Source organism: Engystomops pustulosus, chromosome 11 (genome assembly GCF_040894005.1).
Source record: "Engystomops pustulosus chromosome 11, aEngPut4.maternal, whole genome shotgun sequence".
In the NCBI taxonomy this organism is placed as follows: Eukaryota; Metazoa; Chordata; class Amphibia; order Anura; family Leptodactylidae; genus Engystomops; species Engystomops pustulosus.
This window is the reverse complement of record NC_092421.1, coordinates 70,340,187-70,360,314: the sequence shown is the minus strand read 5'-3', so window position 1 is coordinate 70,360,314 and position 20,128 is coordinate 70,340,187. Positions and strand designations below refer to the sequence as shown.

Sequence of the window (20,128 nt, the reverse complement as noted above, 5' to 3'; positions counted from 1 at the left end):
CCAGGTGGAGGTGGATTATTCCTGGAGCTCAGAGCAGCAGCAGCACACAGCCTCCCACAGCAACAGACAGAGCTTAACGATGTAACGAGCTCCAGGGATGCACTCACTATCTGCTGCTGGTGCAGTCACTGTGTACATACATGACATTACTTATCCTGTACTGATTCTGAGTTACATCCTGTATTATACTCCAGAGCTGCACTCACTATTCTGCTGGTGCAGTCACTGTGTACATACATGGCATTACTTATCCTGTACTGATCCTGAGTTCCATCCTGTATTATACTCCAGAGCTGCACTCACTATTTTGTTGGTGCAGTCCCTGTGTACATACATGAAATTACTTATCCTGTACTGATCCTGAGTTACATCCTGTATTATACCCCAGAGCTGCACTCACTATTCTACTGTTGGTGCAGTCACTGTGTACATACATGACATTACTTATCCCGTACTGATTCTGAGGTACATCCTGTATTATACACCAGAGCTGCACTCACTATTCTGCTGCTAGTTCAGTCACTATGTTCATATATGACATCACATATGATCTACTTATCTTGAGTTATATGCTATGATATACTGCAGAGCTACACTCACTATTCAGCTGATGGTGGAGTCACAGTCTACAAATATTACATTACTTATGATTAGGGATGAACAGAACTAAACCTGCAAGAACTCAGCAAGAGGTTCAGGTTCGGCCCTGACATTTGTGCTCAACCTCCTGCTGGTAACATCCGTGACCAGTGCTGGTACCAGTGAGTGCGAGTTTTGGGCTTTGGGTACCCGAACCCTATTTTTAGAATCGGGTTTTGCCGATCTTGGCAAATCTGAACTTGAAAGAATTCACTCATCCCTGCTTAAGAATTTAAAAATGACAGAAGAGTGTATAATACAATAATGTAACGTTTTATTAGGAAATAAGTAAATATTGCACACACATATATGACAGCACAAAGCTTTGTAATACGATTGCCATGTTTTTTTCCAGAACTCTATAGTCCAGAAAGAAACTTTAGGGACATTTGCTTTATCCATCAAGCTTTTATATATACAGCCCAGCTGGGACGCATCAGCAATATCCATTAGTAGCAGCCTCCATTCACCTAGCAAAAGAAACAGAGTAACGTTATTACATTCTATACTAGTACAATAATAAAGTCATTATGGCCAAACCTTAAAACATGGCAACAAGCTATATTTGTTTTTCCGAAGCTTCTGATATATGATATAATACTTTACTTGTTTTAGCAGAAAGTGTGCTATATTCTTGTACATAGGGGGCAGTATTATAGTAGTTATAGTCTTGTACATAGGGGGCAGTATTATAGTAGTTATATTCTTGTACATAGGGGGCAGTATTATAGTAGTTATATTCTTGTACATAGGGGGCAGTATTATAGTAGTTATATTCTTGTACATAGGGGGCAGTATTATAGTCGTTATATTCCTGTACATAGGGAGCAGTATTATAGTAGTTATATTCTTGTACATAGGGGGCAGTATTATAGTAGTTATATTCTTGTACATAGGGAGCAGAATTATAGTAGTTATATTCTTGTACATAGGGGGCAGTATTGTAGTAGTTATATTCTTGTACATAGGGGGCAGTATTATAGTAGTTATATTCTTGTACATAGGTGGCAGTATTATAGTAGTTATATTCCTGTACATAGGGGGCGGTATTATAGTAGTTATATTCCTGTACATAGGGGGCGGTATTATAGTAGTTATATTCCTGTACATAGGGGGCCGTATTATAGTAGTTATATTCTTGTACATAGGGAGCAGTATTATAGTAGTTATATTCTTGTACATAGGGGGCAGTATTATAGTAGTTATATTCTTGTACATAGGGGCAGTATTATAGTAGTTATATTCTTGTACATAGGGGCAGTATTATAGTAGCTATATTCTTGTACATAGGGGGCAGTATTATAGTAGTTATATTCCTGTACATAGGGGGCAGTATTATAGTAGTTATATTCTTGTACATAGGGACAGTATTATAGTAGTTATATTCTTGTACATAGGGGAAGTATTATAGTAGTTATATTCTTGTACATAGTGGGCACTATTATAGTAGTTATAGTCTTTTACATAGGAGGCGGTTTTATAGTAGCTATATTCTTGTATGTAGGGGGCAGTATTATAGTAGTTATATTCTTGTACATAGGGGGCAGTATTAAAGTAGTTATATTTCAGTACATAGAGGGCAGTATTATAGTAGTTATATTCTTGTACGTAGGGGGCAGTATTATAGTAGTTATATTCTTGTACATAGGGGGCAGTATTATAATAGATATATTTCAGTACATAGAGGGCAGTATTCTAGTAGTTATATTCTTGTACATAGGGGGCAGTATTATAGTAGTTATATTCTTGTACAAAGGGGGCAGTATTCTAGTAGTTATATTCTTGTACATAGGGGGCAGAATTATAGTAGTTATATTCTTGTACATAGGGGGCAGTATTATAGTAGTTATATTCTTGTACATAGGGGGCAGTATTATAGTAGTTATATTCTTGTACATAGGGGGCAGTATTATAGTAGTTATATTCTTGTACATAGGGGTCAGTATTATAGTAGTTATATTCCTGTACATAGGGGGCAGTATTATAGTAGTAATATTCCTGTACACAGGGGGCAGTATTATAGTAGTTATATTTTTGTACATAGGGGGCAGTATTATGGTAGTTATATTCTTGTACGTAGGGGGCAGTATTATAGTAGTTATAATCTTGTACATAAGGGTCAGAATCATAGTATTTATTATCTTTTAAAAAGGGACAGTATTATAGTAGTAGTTACATGCTTAGGTCAAGATCATTGCCTGCTGAACAATGGACATCATTTTACAGTTGGCAATCTTGTATAAAAAGGGGAATTATATATACCGTATTTACTCGAGTATAAGCCGACTCGAGTATAAGCCGAGACCCCTAATTTTACCACCAAAAAGAGGGAAAACCTATTGACTCGAGTATAAGCCGAGGGTGGGAAATGCATTGGTCACAGACCCAGCCAAATACATAGCCAGCCAGCCCCCTATAATTTACAGCTTGCCCCCAGTAGTATACAGCCTGCCCCCAGTAGTATACAGCCTGCCCCCAGTAGTATACAGCCACCCCAGCCTGCCCCCAGTAGTAGACAGCCACCCCAGCCTGCCCCCAGTAGTATACAGCCACCTCAGCCTGCCCCCCAGTAGTATACAGCCACCCCAGCCTGCCCCCAGTAGTATACAGCCACCCCAGCCTGCCCCCAGTAGTATACAGCCACCCCAGCCTGCCCCCCAGTAATATACAGCCACCCCAGCCTGCCCCCCAGTAGTATACAGCATGCCCCCAATAGTATACAGCCACCCCAGCCTGCCCCCCAGTAGTATACAGCGTGCCTCCAGTAGTATAGAGCGTGCCCCCAGTAGTATACAGCACTGCCCCCAGTAGTATACAGCACTGCCCCTAGTAGTATAAAGCACTGCCCCCAGTAGTATACAGCACTGCCCCCAGTAGTATACAGTCAGCCCAGAATAAAAAAAAAAAATATTTACTCACCCTCCGGTGGTCCTCTCTAACATCGCGCTGGGCGCCGCAACTGTTCTCTCCCGTGCGGCGCCTAGTATGACGCACCGCTGCTGACGTCATACTAGGCGCCGCACGGGAGAAGAACAATGGCGGCGCCCAACACGATGTTAAAGAAGACAGTAGACAGCGCGGAAGCAAGAAGAGGAGCCGGGAAGCCAAAAGAGGAGACGCGATGACATCGGGGGAGCAGCGCTGCGCATCGAAGCCACCGGAGGGTGAGTAAATAATTTTTTTTTTTTTGGCCATTTTTAATTATTTTTTTACAGTATTGACTCGTGTATAAGTCGAGGGGAAGTTTCTCAGCACATTTTTTGTGCTGAAAAACTCGGCTTATACACAAGTATATACGGTAATATTTTCTTACCTTTTTCCTCCACACTAGGATAAGGACAATCAGCGCATAGAGGGCACTTTTGCAGAGAACCATAATGTAGGAGATCTTCCCCTGATTAACTTGAATACTATAGGACTCTGTAAATACATGGACCTGTATTAGTTTCTTGTCCTACAAGCTCAGTAATTATAGATTGTTTTTATTGTACATTGCATGTATAATGACTTCCTAACTTTGTGAGGACATCTTTGAGGAACATACTATGCTGCCAATCTACTCACAGTTATTGGCAAAGAGTGTTAATCATGGGGTGCCCCATAACTTTATTTATGGTGCTAGATTTCATAGCAGATGTTGATAGTGATATCTATCATTTTACACAGGTGGATTTTCTTAAAGGGGTTTGCCCATGAAAGAAAGTTCTCAAATTTTAATCTCTTAGTGTTGTTTATTCAAGATCATTCTTGCCCCCTTACTTGGCATTTCCTCAGCTGTATTGCTGTTTTAGCTCCTATCCCTCAGTGATGGTCAGTGTAAGATCCCAGGGTGTGAACGTGGAGTCTCTAGGCAGACAATTCATGATCCCTGCTATGACATTCTGTGTGTTGACAATGTGTTGGATTATCAGGGTACAGGGTTTATCTACTTTAGCTTCTGTACAGTCTACTAGTATCTAACACATAGAAACAAGGAGATTAGACTGATCAGATTAATGAGATGGACATAAGACACTATGTCACACTGAGCTCTGAGTTGCTCCTGTGTTCTCTGTGTGCTGCTAGGAGCATGGCTGAAGCAGGAAGTACCTGTGTCTGCAGTGCTTTCAGCCTCCTAACACTCCCCATTTTCTTGCAATACAAGCTAAGCTAGAGGGAATTGTCCGACCATAGTGAGAGGATTTATGGTCAGATCCAGGGACATCCAAATTGTATAGGACAGATAAAGAGAGGTTAGAATTATATCTCTGAAATGCTGTATTTTTGTTAATAAGAGTGAATTAGAGAATGTGTTATTTTGTTATCCTGAGTATATTTTAGAAGAAATGCTTGAGAATGGCTACAATGAGTTAGCTAAAATGTTGCTTTTTGTCCACACGTGAATAAAGATTTGAAACCGAAGGAGTGCTGCATCTCTGCCTAGATATCTTAGAAGAAATACCCATTTAATGAATTTAATGTTGATATTATCCATTATCGCCTGAATACAGTCTTTGTGTGGACACAGTAATGGTGTATTAAATTGTTGTGGAAAGGATTTATTCAGAAAAACTACTGATGGTTTTTCCTGAGGATAGTCCATTACTAGTTGATCAGGGAGTCAACATTTGAACCCTGCTCCTACCAGCTGTACAGGTGGAAGCACCAGATGTCCATAGACTGTCATCTGTAGTAACAAAGTCCACCTTCGACAGGGAGCCAACTGCTTCCAGTTTCTCTGGGTTCGCATGGCACAAACAGTTTATCAGAGAAAGGACCAAGTGTGATCATTTGTTGATTTGCTATCCCAAGGATAGGCTCTCAACTAACACAGGCCATTAGCTTCAAATTCACAGATATCGAGAGTATGTTCAATTGATGGGGGGGATCAAATATATTAAAATATAAAGTAAATATAAATGTAAAGTGAAAGACTTCACTCACCTCTAGAGACGCCACAATCTGTCAATAAGAGAAGAAAGACAATGTTAGACATTACAATGGCTTTTGTCTTATACAAGGTCACGCATTGATAAAGATACAGTTTGTCATTTCTTGTCTTCTAGGCTATTGGAATTACAATATTTATAACAATGTGGAAATATTTTTGTAGGCTATAAAATACAGACGTCTGCTCTAAAGGTATCTGAGATATTTAAATTCTGCTCTTAACCCAACATCATGTCTTTGTGGCTTTAAGAAAACACATCCAATAAGGTTTCCTCACTTATAAAGAGATAGAACAGTGAGCAGTGGGTAGACAGTTCAAAATGGCTGCCTGTATCGCTTCTCCAAAACTTTTTCATGGTCAACCTTTTCTCAATTTTCTATTATCCATTCTTTCACTTTGTCTGCCTACTCATACTTTCAGTTCCATTCTACTTTTACTACTATTACATCAACCTAGGTCATTCTCATTTTGTTGCTTTCTGTTGAATCCCAACTTTAATGTTTTAAAGGTGTCCTATAACATTTAGTTACCTATCGATAAGATAAGCCATTAGTAGATGATCAGTGAAACACCCAACAACCCTGATCAGATGTTAAACTCTACAGTCTGAGACAGAAAAACAAGGTTCTGTCCTGTATTGGAAGATCAATAGACTGCAGATAGGGATGTATTTTTATGGCCTTACCATAATGTGCAACAGTTGATTGGCACAGGATCTGGTTGTCATAAACACACCTATGGATAGGCATTTGAAGTGCCAGGAAAACCCTTTGATTTTAAGCATGATTTGTTAATCTATTACCTGCTTCTCCTTTAACCTCTGCAGAATCCTTCCCTGTTCCATCCAGAAATGCAGCCTCACATCGAAATGTGGAATCTGGGTTGAAATACTCAGATCTGGTCAGGGTGAGACGTTTGCTGGTGGAGTAAAACCCATCCTTTGCCTCCTGGGGTGTAGGCTCGTATAAATTGATTCTCTCCAGATTATTCACAAACCATTTGATCTTCACGTATTCTGGGTAGAAACCGGTGGCAACGCAGACCAAGGAGATAAATTTAAGCTCATCAAGTTCACGTTTGCTGGATCGGTAGATGGAGACTTTAGGATCTGCAGGATCTTTATCTGTAAAACAGTAAAAGAATAAATGTTTACACATAGATTTGGTTTAACAAATGATTGCAGCAGAAAACTGGTTCTATTAATGGGTTTGTTTTTATAGCCAGAACATACATTTCTGAAGCACCCAACGGAACCGAGTTTGTTACATGTTTTACAATTTAAGTAGGAATTTCTGCAGAACCCTTGTTCATAAGAATACTGGAGTTGTATTGATCGATCCCTAACCTAATACAGGCGGTCCCCTACTTAAGAACACCTGACTTACAGATGACCCCTAGTTACAAACAGACCTCTAGATGTTGATAATTTACTTTAACAGTTATTAAAGGTGCCTGTAATTAAGCTTTATTATTATCCTGGTTCTTATGAACCAGAGACCCCCAAAAATTTGGTTGCAGCTACAAAAATGTAAAATATACAGTTCCTATTTACATACAAATTCAACTTGAGAACAAACCTACAGAACCTATCCTGTACGTAACCCGGGGACTGCCTGTCCCTAATATTTCCAGCATCGAATTGAATCACTGCAATGTTTGCCATATGTGTACATCAGGATACGTGGCTTGCTTTTATCTCCTTTTTGACATTTTATAAATCCCCAAAACGATGAATTTGTTAAACTTGTCCTAATGTATAAGACCATATTTACACTACTATTATATTTCATTGCATTTTTATATGTGTTCGATTTTGGCCTCTAATTTTCAGCCAAGTCTTATTAAGGCCATTCCCCTCATTTTGAAAAAAAAGTTTTGAACTTTTGTGCAGTCCATGGCAAAACAGCTACAAAGGAACCTAAAATTTATAAGAAATACATATTACAAAAGACTTGGTAAATATTTTTGCAACTGGTCTGCAATCATTCTGTATTTTTCTGTTAGAAATAATAGATATGTGGTCACTTAATAGCCAAAAGTAATAATAATATAATATAATATATTATACTAGAACAACAACACAAAAATAGAATAAGAAAGAATTAGAAATGTATAGGTCGAAGAATCTTTATTAGATTTAATATCCTCATTAAATTCAAAGCTATCAGCAATAATTGCAGCTCACAAAAATGAGGGTTGGTGCTCGAAATAAATATAAAATAATAACTTGCAAAATTATTTAAATCTTTCTATTTTTTCATTTTTTTAGCATCCTTACTGATATGTAATATTAGAATTTCCATATGGTTTGCATAAAGTATATATTATCCCATTTGTTTAACATTCAATCTTTCTATCTACAGTATCTATCTCTATATATCTATCTATCCATCCATGTACCATTTTTATCTATCTGTTATCTACCTATCTTTTTTCTTTCTTTCTATGTACATACACAAAAAATTTTTGTAAATTTAAATCAAAAATATCTAATAATTAATAATTTTTTAATGTACGGTATATATTTTTGACAAATATATAGAAAACCCATTTTTTAAATAGTTAATTATAAGGAACTCACCAATGACTGACACTATTGTCCCCTGTCCAAACTCTTGCTTGTTTCCAGAGTTCACAGCCTTTTACTTAAGCATAAAAACTCTCCTGAAATGTTTTATTTTTTATAATTTTTTCTAGGTTTTTTTTTTTGTTTTTTTAATTTTGTCTCAACTCTCACAGACCCGCGGAGCAGTCTGGCAACTGTTCCACTTGCAAAGTAGACAGTGAAGGGGGTCATAGAGGGGGAGAAGCAAATAGGAAACCACTGGATTGCTCTGGAGCTCTGCCACAAATGGGTCCCAATGCTGAATAACTCTTGGATGGCTTTGTTTAGTGCTTGGTCTAAGTCATTCACGGAATAGTTTTGTAATGTTCTTAATTCAGAATCTTCATATTCCTTCCACCATTTCTACCAAGACAGATGATATATTTCTATGGGTTTATAATTTTTATTATGATGCTCCAACAGTCCTCACTATAATATATTCTGTTACACAAATACTATTTTTAAAAAATGCAATTTTTGAATTTTCTTTGACTTACAGCTTCATTTTTACAGATGCAGCAAAACTGTTTTTAGGGAGTTACGGAAAATTTTTTGAATCAAAGACAAAGCCAACATATTGTTCTATAGAGTAAGTTATTACTATAGGTATAACTATATATCATACAGATTACTATTATTCTGCCTCTAACCAAAAGATGCATGCATTGTAGTCTAAGCTTACTCCCCAATTCAGTGCAACTCACCCAGCTTTCTATATGGGTCTATAGATCAGTAAAACCACAAGGTCTTGTATTCTAACATAGAATTGTGGCCAAAGTATGCTCATCCAAATCTCATATCTATGTTCTTTAATACTATGTCTAAGTATTTAATTTTTATTAATGCATTTTTAAATAAAAAAATCTAAACACTATAATCTAAATTATAAGTAAATTTGTTTTGCTTTAAATTTTTTTACTTAAATTCTGTATATTTCTATTTTTTACATTGTCAGCATGTGCATATATATATTTTTAAATACACATCATTAATTTTGTTTAATACATTACATTTGTGACAAAATCTGCTAAAATGAGATGGACAAGCTTGAATTAAAAAAAGGAATGGTATAAATTAAAAAAATAAGAATAAAAAAATATTTGAAAATGAGAGGTTACAATATATATTTTGTTCTTCTACACTTACCTAACACAGAAAGTATTGTACCACTTCCGAAATATTGTCTTTCAGCATTCACAGTCACAAACTACTGTACTAAATCTTTCCTATATCTTCCTAAACATTTGAATCAATGAAAATGTCACAAATTTCCTGAAGTTTTTACCAAAATTTTGAAAATTCAATTCAAATTTCAATTGCACAATCGATATCACACATATAAATGATTACAGTAGGTACATAAAATGATATCACTTACCAAGCACCGATAATACTGTGCCCCCTCCAAACTCGAGCTTTGCAGCAGTGGTCACGGCAGGACAACATTGTACAAAAAGGTTCTAATTCTTAAAACTTACCCAAAACACTGAGAACCGTTCCACTTCCAAAGTAAACAACAGAACTACTACACAGTAGATAATTCTGCTAAGAAAACCTCCAAATCCTTAACGAGGGGCCGGAGGGACAATGGTGAATGTTTTTGATCTAATCATTGTCTTATTTGTGTTATAGCACATTTTTAGGCTAAGTTATGTCCACTGGTGTAGTTTCATTCCCTTTAAGGCTCCCTCTCTAATGCCATACATTGACCACTAGAGTTGTTTCATTAGGATAATATACTGAGAGAATTTTATATCTGTTACTTTTTGGATATGTTGACTGTGATTCAGAGCCTTTTGATGTGTTGATAGAATGTTTGGAGGCACGGACTGATCCGGTCTGTGTGAATTTGGCCATAGATTCGGGACAGGGTTTTTGTAAAGGGTTTCTATAAATTTGAAGCACGGTGCCCCCACTGCTCACAATGTTATAGTCTGTTACAAAAATGTATTTCCTAGTTCCTGTATTAGCAAACTCAATGGAATTGAGTCACCTAAAATTATAATTTATTTGCAGCTTTCTTGGATTTTTATACCAAATGTTACCTGCATGATGATGTCATGAACAATTTGGCTTTCAATAGGGTTAACTTGGACACAAAATTGATGAAGCAGAGCCGGATTCATACTTGAACCCCAAAAGTCGGTTTCACCCAGCAATTATATGGCCAGTTTTATGACCGTAACATCCTGACCCAATATGATTCTACAGAACTTAGTTTTGAACAATAAAGAAGTATAGGACAATCTTGTTTCTGTTCAATAGAACTTTAAACATCACACTATAACATATTTTGTCAAACTCTGTTCTACTACCATGTGACATACTCGGATCTCCTATATCAGTGATGGCAAACCTTTTAGAGATCGAGTGCCCAAACTACAACAAAGACCCGCTTATTGATCGCAAAGTGCCAACACAGAAATTTAATTTGTGATTTATACTCGCTTCTGTCACAGCTTTCATTGTTACCAGCACCTGAGGGACCAATAAAGCAGAAAATAGTCCCAGGTAGAGCTGTCACTATAAATATCTCTGTGCACAGCAAGTCCTGGGCTGTCTGGGACTGCAGGAAGATACCTGGAGTCATCTCTGGTGATGGCCTGAGTGCCCACAGAAAGGGCTCCGAGTGCCACCTCTGGCACCAGTGCCATAGGTTAGCCATCACTGTCCTATATTCTGTGTTTCATGCCATGCTACTCTAGATTATGAAACTGTGACTTTAAGATTTGTAGCCCATTCCAGTTTGGTCAAATAATTGAATGGAAAATTTAATAGGTGTTAACTAATTATTTAGAATTTTTGCTCATTATGGATTAAAATGTTAAGTCCTTTTTTTCAGAATTTTGTTTTACAAATAATTTTTAGATATTATACCCATTTTGCTTTTGAATTGGAAGTCATTGATCTCAGTCCTAACTCTCGACCCATTAACTCAAGTTTCCAATTCATAATCCTAACACTAATTGTCTATTCTTCACCCAAAATGAATGTGAATCCCCTATGGAGAGGGTATAATTTTTGAATTTGATAAACTTACCCAAGATTGTCAAGATTGTTCCACTTCCAAAATACTGTCTTTCATTACTGCTCACAGCCAGAAAGGATGATATAAAATCTTAGCCACTTATGTGCTACCAACTGATCCCATAGAAAAGCCTCAATGAGGACACTATAGAAAGTCACCAATGAGAATATATAGAATATAATTTGCTAATTCCAATAACTTACCCAAGATTGTCAGGATTGTTCCACTTCCAAAATACTGTCTGTCATTACCGCTCACAGCCAGAAATGTTGATACCATATCTTACTCCTTAATGTACCATCAACTAATCCTATAAAAGACCTAAAGGAGGACACTATAGAAAATCCCCTAAATATATTCTACCCCATCCAAGCTCATATGAAATTATTTACCCATATAAATACATTGACTGCCTTTTACTTACCCAAAACACTAATAGTGGTCCCACTACCGAAGTATACTGTAGAACTTGTGGCCCACCGTATGACACTCAGCTACAATAAGACCCTTCCTTAACTTTTTCTAACTTCGCTGCCTCAACTTCTAAGTTTTTTATTCTTTCTACAAAACTTTTGTTTCATAAGGAATGTTCTAGATATCACCAGAAATGTAAATCTATATGAATCTGACCAATTTGAGTCATATTCATGTAAATAATAATATATTATATAATATTGTGTTACGTTTATTAGATTTTAATGTAAATGCTTAAATGATAACAGTCTATTCTATGAGGAGAGATTTCATAGAGCCCCAAGGGAGGAGGATTCTGCGGTATCAAGTTTAATATCCGTTTGTGGCCACAGAATCTTCTGACTAGAACGTCTGCTAAGTTACAGTTTGGCAATATCTTAATTTACATTAAATACAACTTCATTCCCCATCTAATGTATCCTCCAGATCAAGTTCAAACCCAATCCAACCTTATGGTAAACAAAAGTGACCCATTGTCACCATGAAGCTCTACTAAAAGACTCACTATTTTTTACAGTCTTCCTAATGTTACAAAACATGTCCCTGGATGAAGACTTTTTATGGTTTTGACTCTATGGACATACTTTATTCACAAATAATAAAAATTCAAAAAAATCTAATTGGGGGTGGAGGTTCACTAGAATAAATAATTCTAAAAACCCCACCTTCAGCCAACCTCAAAAGATTACCTGAGGTTGACCTCTGCTGGATCTCATTTCACCCATTAGGGTCAAATCTTGTGTCCGAACTTGGTCTCTTGAGTGGACCAGTTTTTGTCTACTTCTCGAACCCTAGTACATAATCCTTGACACATCAGAATATGGAACCTATAACTAAAGTGGGATCACCTTTAGGGTTGATTTCTTTGATTCTTTGATAAACAAGGCTTGAGGAGCATTGAGCATTTTCTATTCTGATACAATTTTGTCATTCAGTCCAAAGTCTTTCTTAAATAGAATAGAAAAACCTCACAACGAATGCTAAAACTTAAAAGTTCTCTTCAAATTATAGATACAAACACAAGAAGACAATAACTGATCAACTCACCCAGTACAAACAGAGTAGTCCCATCTCCAAAGTACTGTCTGTCCCCTGCATTCACAGCCACATAACTCTGTATAAAATCCACCAGTTTCCTTCCAGGTGCACTCACTGCACCAGGCTTTGAATTGGTTGCACTGATGGTGTAGTGGTTTTACCTTCTACTTTTTCTATATTTTCAACTTCAGATGCAATATGCATACACTGACATATTATGGAGAAAAAAAGCACATGACGAACAGCCCTAGGACCCACAATTTTCTAAGTGGTCTGGCCAACGTTAGCTAGACCACTGTACCACCCTAAGGTAATGGTATTGGAATGGTAGATCCATGAGAACAAAAATAATGTTAAAAATTAGCACTTTTCAGAAATGTACACCTTCACTGATTATCATCTTGATCACAGACACACACAACAAACATACACAATCATATTGTTAGCAAAAATGACCCCTACAAAAAATTACACCTAACACCTATTCTAGATCAACAATAGACTTGGCATCAAAATTTATATCATGTAGTTACTTACCCCCTACATGTAGTACAGTCCCTTCACCAAAATATTGAGCGTTATAGGACCACATTGACAAGAGCTAACAGTAAATCTGGTCCCTGGTCCAATAAGGGAATTTTTAACTTTTTGTAATCAATTTTTTAAATTAATAAAGCCAATAAAGAAATCAATACCCAGTGATCACATGACTTATATATGGTGCAAAACGCAATTTAACAATGGTTATATGTACAAATATTCAATTTACATAATTTAAATAGGATATTAGATAACAGATATCAGACACAAGCTAAAAAAGATTTACAAGTTCTGTTGGGTTTTATAGATTAATCTTGGCCAATTCATGACAATTTTGTTGACAATGGAAATCAATATGTGAGAAACAAAAAGACCTGGAAGAATCTTGGGTATTTCATCTTATTACGTAAACCCCAAAAAGTTGACTATTGTTATAATGCTGCATATGAAGATTTACTTACATTTTGTGGAGGTTAAGTATTTTACTGTGCCAAATCACCCCAATCATCATAGCAGGACCAACTTTATTCATAAATCTCAAAAATTCTGCTCTTCAACATCTCCCACTGTTACCAAAGTCTATCAAATCGTATACAATTTTTGATGCAAAAAAAAAAATTGGCTTAAGCCATTAAAAGATGTTTATATACTTTGCAAGCATACTGTCAAAAGGTTAAAAAAAACTTTGATAAGTAAAGAATGTCTTTATTCATGCACATTCTAATAATGTATTTTGACTAGTGACCTGAAACTATGAGTATTATCATATAGATTTATTTGAAGGCACTTTCCTCTTTCATTCTTACCTAGTACCTTAAGATGGGTCCCGCTTCCAAAATATTGTGTGTTGCCCTCACAGCAGTATGTCACTGCATTAAAACCCGGATTATCATCTTTGCAATCATCAACATTTTGCTATTATTTTGCAATCTTCAGGCACTGAGCTGAGACAACCTTAGAACGAATACAGCTCCACATGACACCAACACTTCGGTTGTTTTCAAAATATTTGAGGCAAATTGAGTATTTTATGCAGGACTGAAAAGACTTTGACCGAAGGTCAGCATTGATTATTGATGTCTAGGTTTTGTGTCCATCTCAAACATCTTACCTAATACGGAAAGGACAGTTCCGGGACCAAATTCTTGCTTCTGGTTGCTCACAGCTCATTATGACTGTATCAAAACTTAAATATTTTTAGACCACAAGCAAATACCCCAAATTAGGTTACATTGGGGTCATATGGACAATAAAAAACTCACCCAAGACACTGAATGCTGTTCCACTTTCAAAATAAGCAACTGTGTTTACCACAGAGGGATAAAAATCTCTAATAATAACAACCTCATGGGTTGTAGCTGGCACATGTAAGCTAACTTAGGGTAAGTTGACGCAGAAAGGAATAATTTCACTTCTAGACATTTACGACCTCACTTAAAGAAAAATTATGCACAGAACTTTAAAAAAAACTTACCCAAAACGCTGACTGCTGTTCCTGCTCCAAAGTAAGCAGCAGAGGTTGTCACATAGACTGGTACCTCGTCGAAAACCTACACTAAGAGCTGGTAAGTAGTTCTTACCTAGTACTGAAAGGGTTGTTCCAGCTCCAAATTCCAGCTTCTGGGCATTCACAGCCCATCATGGCTGTATATAAACTGGGTTCAATGTAGTGTAAACTCATGTCTTTTGGAGACTTAAAAACTTACCCAAAACGCTCAGTACTGTTCCTGCTCCAAAGTAAGCAACAGTGTTTGTCACAGAGACAAAGACCCCTCTTTAAACCTGCATTTCCATGGGTTTGGTATCCCCAATTTTTTGAATAAGTCCTCCAAGCAAAATTTTACTTTAAATTATAGGTAGCAATAACACTTTTGAACTTTGGTGTTGGCTTGAGGTAGACATTGGGAAGCTATCTTATTTTGGCCATATTTGGATAGGATCTACTTAGGAGACCATCTAATAGTTAGTTCAACAGTATCTCCAGAACTTTTAAAATGTATAATGTGATATTCTGGCAAAATGCTAAATTGGAATCCATCATCTCATTGCAAATCTCTCCAAAAGAACTGATTCTACTCTTTCCTCCAGTGCGGACAACACTTTAATTTGCCTGAACGAGGTTGTCCCCTTTCTCCTTATTTTAAGCATCCTCAAAATTTTGCAAACAAGTTATTTCCAATTCACAGATTTTATAACATTGAAAAATAGAATACAAAATTCAAAAATACTAACCCAAAACCGCAAGTACTGTCCCTTGACCGAAATACGCTTGATAGTTACACAGGGCTAATGGCCAGTTCAAAAACTGAGAACCCTGCTAGGCTACCTCTTAATAAGTTCACTAGTGGAATACAAACAGTATTCTAACAAAGAAATGAATCCTAAAGTCACACAAAAAGTAGATAAAAATGTAAATGAGACAACACTTACTCAGGGCAAACAGCGCTGTTCCTTTTCCAAAAACAAGTGCAGATCCATGAGGCCACAAGGAGATTTCCATGAGCAAAAGCGCCATTACATAAAATGTTGACTGTAAACTTCCAATGTCCATCTACCCATACAAGACATTGATTGTCTAAACATTAGACATTAGTTGTCTTATTATGTAAAATATGTTTTTGAAAAAAGTTTCTTAATGATCCATGAAAGCTCTAAGATTTTTAGTCTCTCCTTCATTCTCTGTATTCAGTACATGAGTCTCCTCTTCTAGTTCTCTTCCAATCTGAACATCTTCTTTGATCTTAGAATGAGTCCTTCTACCTCCTCTTTCTTCCACCTTCAGCGTACAATAGTTGTGCATCCTGCCTTCATTCGCTCACTCACTTTTTCAAAAAGTTTTTTCATTTTTCAATATTTTTCTTTTTATTACTTCTAATTTTAATTTATTGTGCATGTTACTTGGTGGTTACATAGATGTTACTTTTTAAATACCATTCAATCAACTTGTTACACTTATATTATTCTACTTTAGGACATATTTGGTATTTAGGAATTTTTTTTAGATTCTTAGTATAAATCCATATGGGAGACTTCCATAATAATGGCGCCCTTCGGTATCCTTATAATTAACCGTTTTCTGTCTAATTCTCTAGTTTTTCATTCTCTAGTTTTACATGTCACTTCTATTCCACACCATTGCCAATTTCATACTTAATCTTTATTTTGACTTCATAATATAAGGCTTTAACTATGTAAATTTCAATAATCATGTTCATCTATCAAAAATTTAGCTTTGGCGTTGTCTCTCAGCATCTTCTATTGTGGCGTCTCTCAACATCTTCCATGGTGGTGTCTCTCAACATCTTCCATGGTGGTGTCTCTCAACATCTTCCATGGTGGTGTCTCACCGAATATTCCATGGTGGTCCCTCTTAGAAAATTCCATGGCAGTGCCTCTTAGCATCTTCCATGGTGGTGTCTCTCAACATCTTCCATGGTGGTGACTTACAGAAAATTCCATGGTGGTGCCTCTTAGAAAATTCCATGGCAGTGCCTCTTAGCATCTTCCATGGTGGTGTCTCTCGACATCTTCAATGGTGGTGCCTCTCCGCATCTTCTATGCTGGTGTCTCTCAACTTCTTCCATATTGGTGCCTGTCAGCATTTTCCATGCTGATGCCTCTCAGCATCCTCCATGGTGGTGTCTGTCAACATCTTGCATGGTGGTGCCTCTCAGCATCTTCCATGGTGATACCTCTCAGCATCCTCCATGGTGGTGTCTCTTAACATCTTGTATGGTGGTGTCTCTCAGCATCTTCCATGATGATACCTTTCAGCATCCTCCATGGTGGTGTCTCTCAACATCTTGCATGGTGGTGTCTCTCAGCATCTTCTGTGGTTTTGCCTCTCAACATATTCCATGGTGGTGTCTCTCAAAATCTTCCATATTGGTGTCTCTCAACTACCTTCCTTGGTCATGCTCTTTCATATTGGTATCTATCAGTATCCCAGGACTTATAAGTTCCAACATTATTTGGATCCCTAATAGAGATGAGCGAACACTAAAATGCTCGGGTACTCGTTATTCGAGACGAACTTTTCCCGATGCTCGAGTGCTCGTCTCGAATAACGAACCCCATTGAAGTCAATGGGAGACTCGAGCATTTTTCAAGGGGACCAAGGCTCTGCACAGGGAAGCTTGGCCAAACACCTGGGAACCTCAGAAAAGGATGGAAACACCACGGAAATGGACAGGAAACAGCAGGGGCAGCATGCATGGATGCCTCTGAGGCTGCTTAATCGCACCATTATGCCAAAATTATGGGCAACAGCATGGCCATGACAGAGTGACAGAATGAAGCTAGATAGCATGTAAAACATCCAATAATTGACCCTGACACTATAGGGGACGGCATGCAGAGGCAGAGGCAGCGGCAGCAGGCTAGAGAGTGGCATGGCGACATACCCTAATTGGACTCAGGCTTCAAACCAATGGGTGTCAGAGAGGAACCAAAGGAGGTGAGCAAGAAGCGCTCAAATAATATCGGTACATGATAAAAGTTTGCCAGTATATTTTGTGGATTACACAGCAGGGTGGCGACAAAGTTAACATGGAAGCCATGAAAACAACCCAAAATTCTGCCTGACACAGCTCGTTTGATAAGGGGACCATGTATGCTTACAGTTCATGCCAGTCGCTGCACTGGCTGCCAGTCTCCTTTCGAATACAGTTTAAAATAATAATAACCCTCATCCATAAAGCTCTGTATAATGCTGCACCCCCCTACCTCTCCTCTCTTATCTCAGTCTATCGCCCAACCCGTGCTCTTAGATCCGCCAGTGATCTTAGATTAACCTCTACCCTAGTGCGGACCTCCCACTCGCGTCTCCAAGACTTCTCTAGAGCTGCACCAATTCTATGGAATGCTCTGCTCCGGACTATCAGACTAATACCTAACCTCCAAAGTTTCAAACGTGCTCTTAAAACCCATTTCTTTAGGCAAGCCTATAACACTCATTAACTGCATGAAGTTTTAACTCTTCTACTAACCCGTCCTGTGTCGTCCTCCCATCTGTTATCCAGCAACCAACAGGCACCAGACTTCTCTGCAGTCCCATTCACCCTGGACCTGGTATATAAGATGACGGCTGAGTGGTTCAAGCGACAGCAATTCCATTTATTATATTTTTTTCTATTCCCTAAGAAGAATGGCTTGACCATTAAATATTCTTTTACCTCGTGTTACCCCATCATCTTCATAAACCGTAAGCTCTGGCGAGCAGGGACCTCACTCCTGTTGTTCCATACAAATGTTGTGCTCTGTTACATTACATTTGTATTTGTTTCCTATGATTTGTAAAGCGCTACAGAATATGATGACGCTATATAAATAAAGATTATTATTATTATTATTATGGAGGCAGTGAACTAGTAGTAGATTAAAGGTGCTGCAACTATGTTAGTTGGATCTTGGGATGGAGCTGGCGCTCTGCAGCCAGGCGAGCTTTTGCCAATCCAAGCCCCTGTCTCTAGGCTACTCCCCAAACAGCACTTCTAAGAACCTTTTGTATAAGATCAAGTGTAGTAGCGTTCTTATAAGTTTAGGATATGCCGGGTGAGGGGAATGTAAGAAGCGCAAGAAGCGCTGAAATAATATCCCTAAATGGTAAAAGTTTGCCAGTATATTTTGTGGATAACACAGCAGGGTGGCGACAAAGTTAACAACTTTGATGTGGAATGCCCTGTAATAGCTCTTGGGCGGTGTGCCTTTTATCGCCTAGGCTCAGCAGTTTCAGCACCGCCTGCTGTCGCTTAGCGACGGCACTGCTGCTGTGCCTAGAGCCACCGACTGATGGCGCCATGCCCACGGATGGTAATTCGGAGGAGGAGGAGGTGGAGGAGGGGTGGGAGGAGGTATAGTAGGCCTTTGAGACCTGGACCGAGGTAGGCCCCGCAATTCTCTGCGTCGGCAGTATATGACCAGCCCCAGGGTCAGACTCGGTCCCAGCCTGCACCAAGTTAAGTGTAGTAGCGTTCTTATAAGTTTGGGATATGGCGGGTGAGGGGAATGTAAACAGATGCGCAAGAAGCGCATGATGCGCATGGAGCTGGCGCTCCGCTGCCAGGCGAGCTTTCGCCAATTCAAGCCCCTGTCTCTAGGCTACTCCCCAAACAGCACTTCTAAGAACCTTTTGTATAAGATCAAGTGTAGTAGCGTTCTTATAAGTTTAGGATATGCCGGGTGAGGGGAATGTAAACAGATGCGCAAGAAGCGCTGAAATAATATCCCTAAATGGTAAAAGTTTGCCAGTATATTTTGTGGATAACACAGCAGGGTGGCGACAAAGTTAACAACTTTGATGTGGAATCCATGAAAACAACCCAAATTTCTGCCTGACACACCTCGTTTGATAAAGGGACGATGTATGGAGGCAGCTATATGGACGACTTTTGGAGGTAGCAATGGAGACAACGTGTGGAGGCTGCTATGGAGACAATTTAATTTGGATAGTGCCTGTATGTGGCAGTCCCAAACATTTTTCAAACCAGAGGAGCAGGTAGGTGGCCCTGCAGTAAAATGGAATAGATTGAGTGCCTGTATGTGGCAGTCCCAAAAATGTTTCAAACCAGAGGAGCAGGTAGGTGGCCCTCCAGTAAAATGGAATAGATTGAGTGCCTGTATGTGGCAGTCCCAAAAATGTTTCAAACCAGAGGAGCAGGTAGGTGGCCCTGCAGTAAAATGGAATAGATTGAGTGCCTGTATGTGGCAGTCCCAAAAATTTTTCAAACCAGAGGAGCAGGTAGGTGGCCCTCCAGTAAAATGGAATAGATTGAGTGCCTGTATGTGGCAGTCCCAAAAATGTTTCAAACCAGAGGAGCAGGTAGGTGGCCCTGCAGTAAAATGGAATAGATTGAGTGCCTGTATGTGGCAGTCC

General features: G+C 38.3%; 1 gene segment (V, D, J or C); it reads right to left on the bottom strand.

The window, feature by feature from the left end:
• Positions 1-891: 891 nt before the first annotated feature.
• LOC140105669 (T-cell receptor beta-1 chain C region-like) lies at positions 892-15,971 on the bottom strand. The segment is given in 5 exon segments: positions 892-1,109; positions 3,953-4,059; positions 5,563-5,580; positions 6,372-6,692; positions 15,685-15,971. Coding segments are annotated over 5 exon segments (588 nt in total).
• Positions 15,972-20,128: the final 4,157 nt, after the last annotated feature.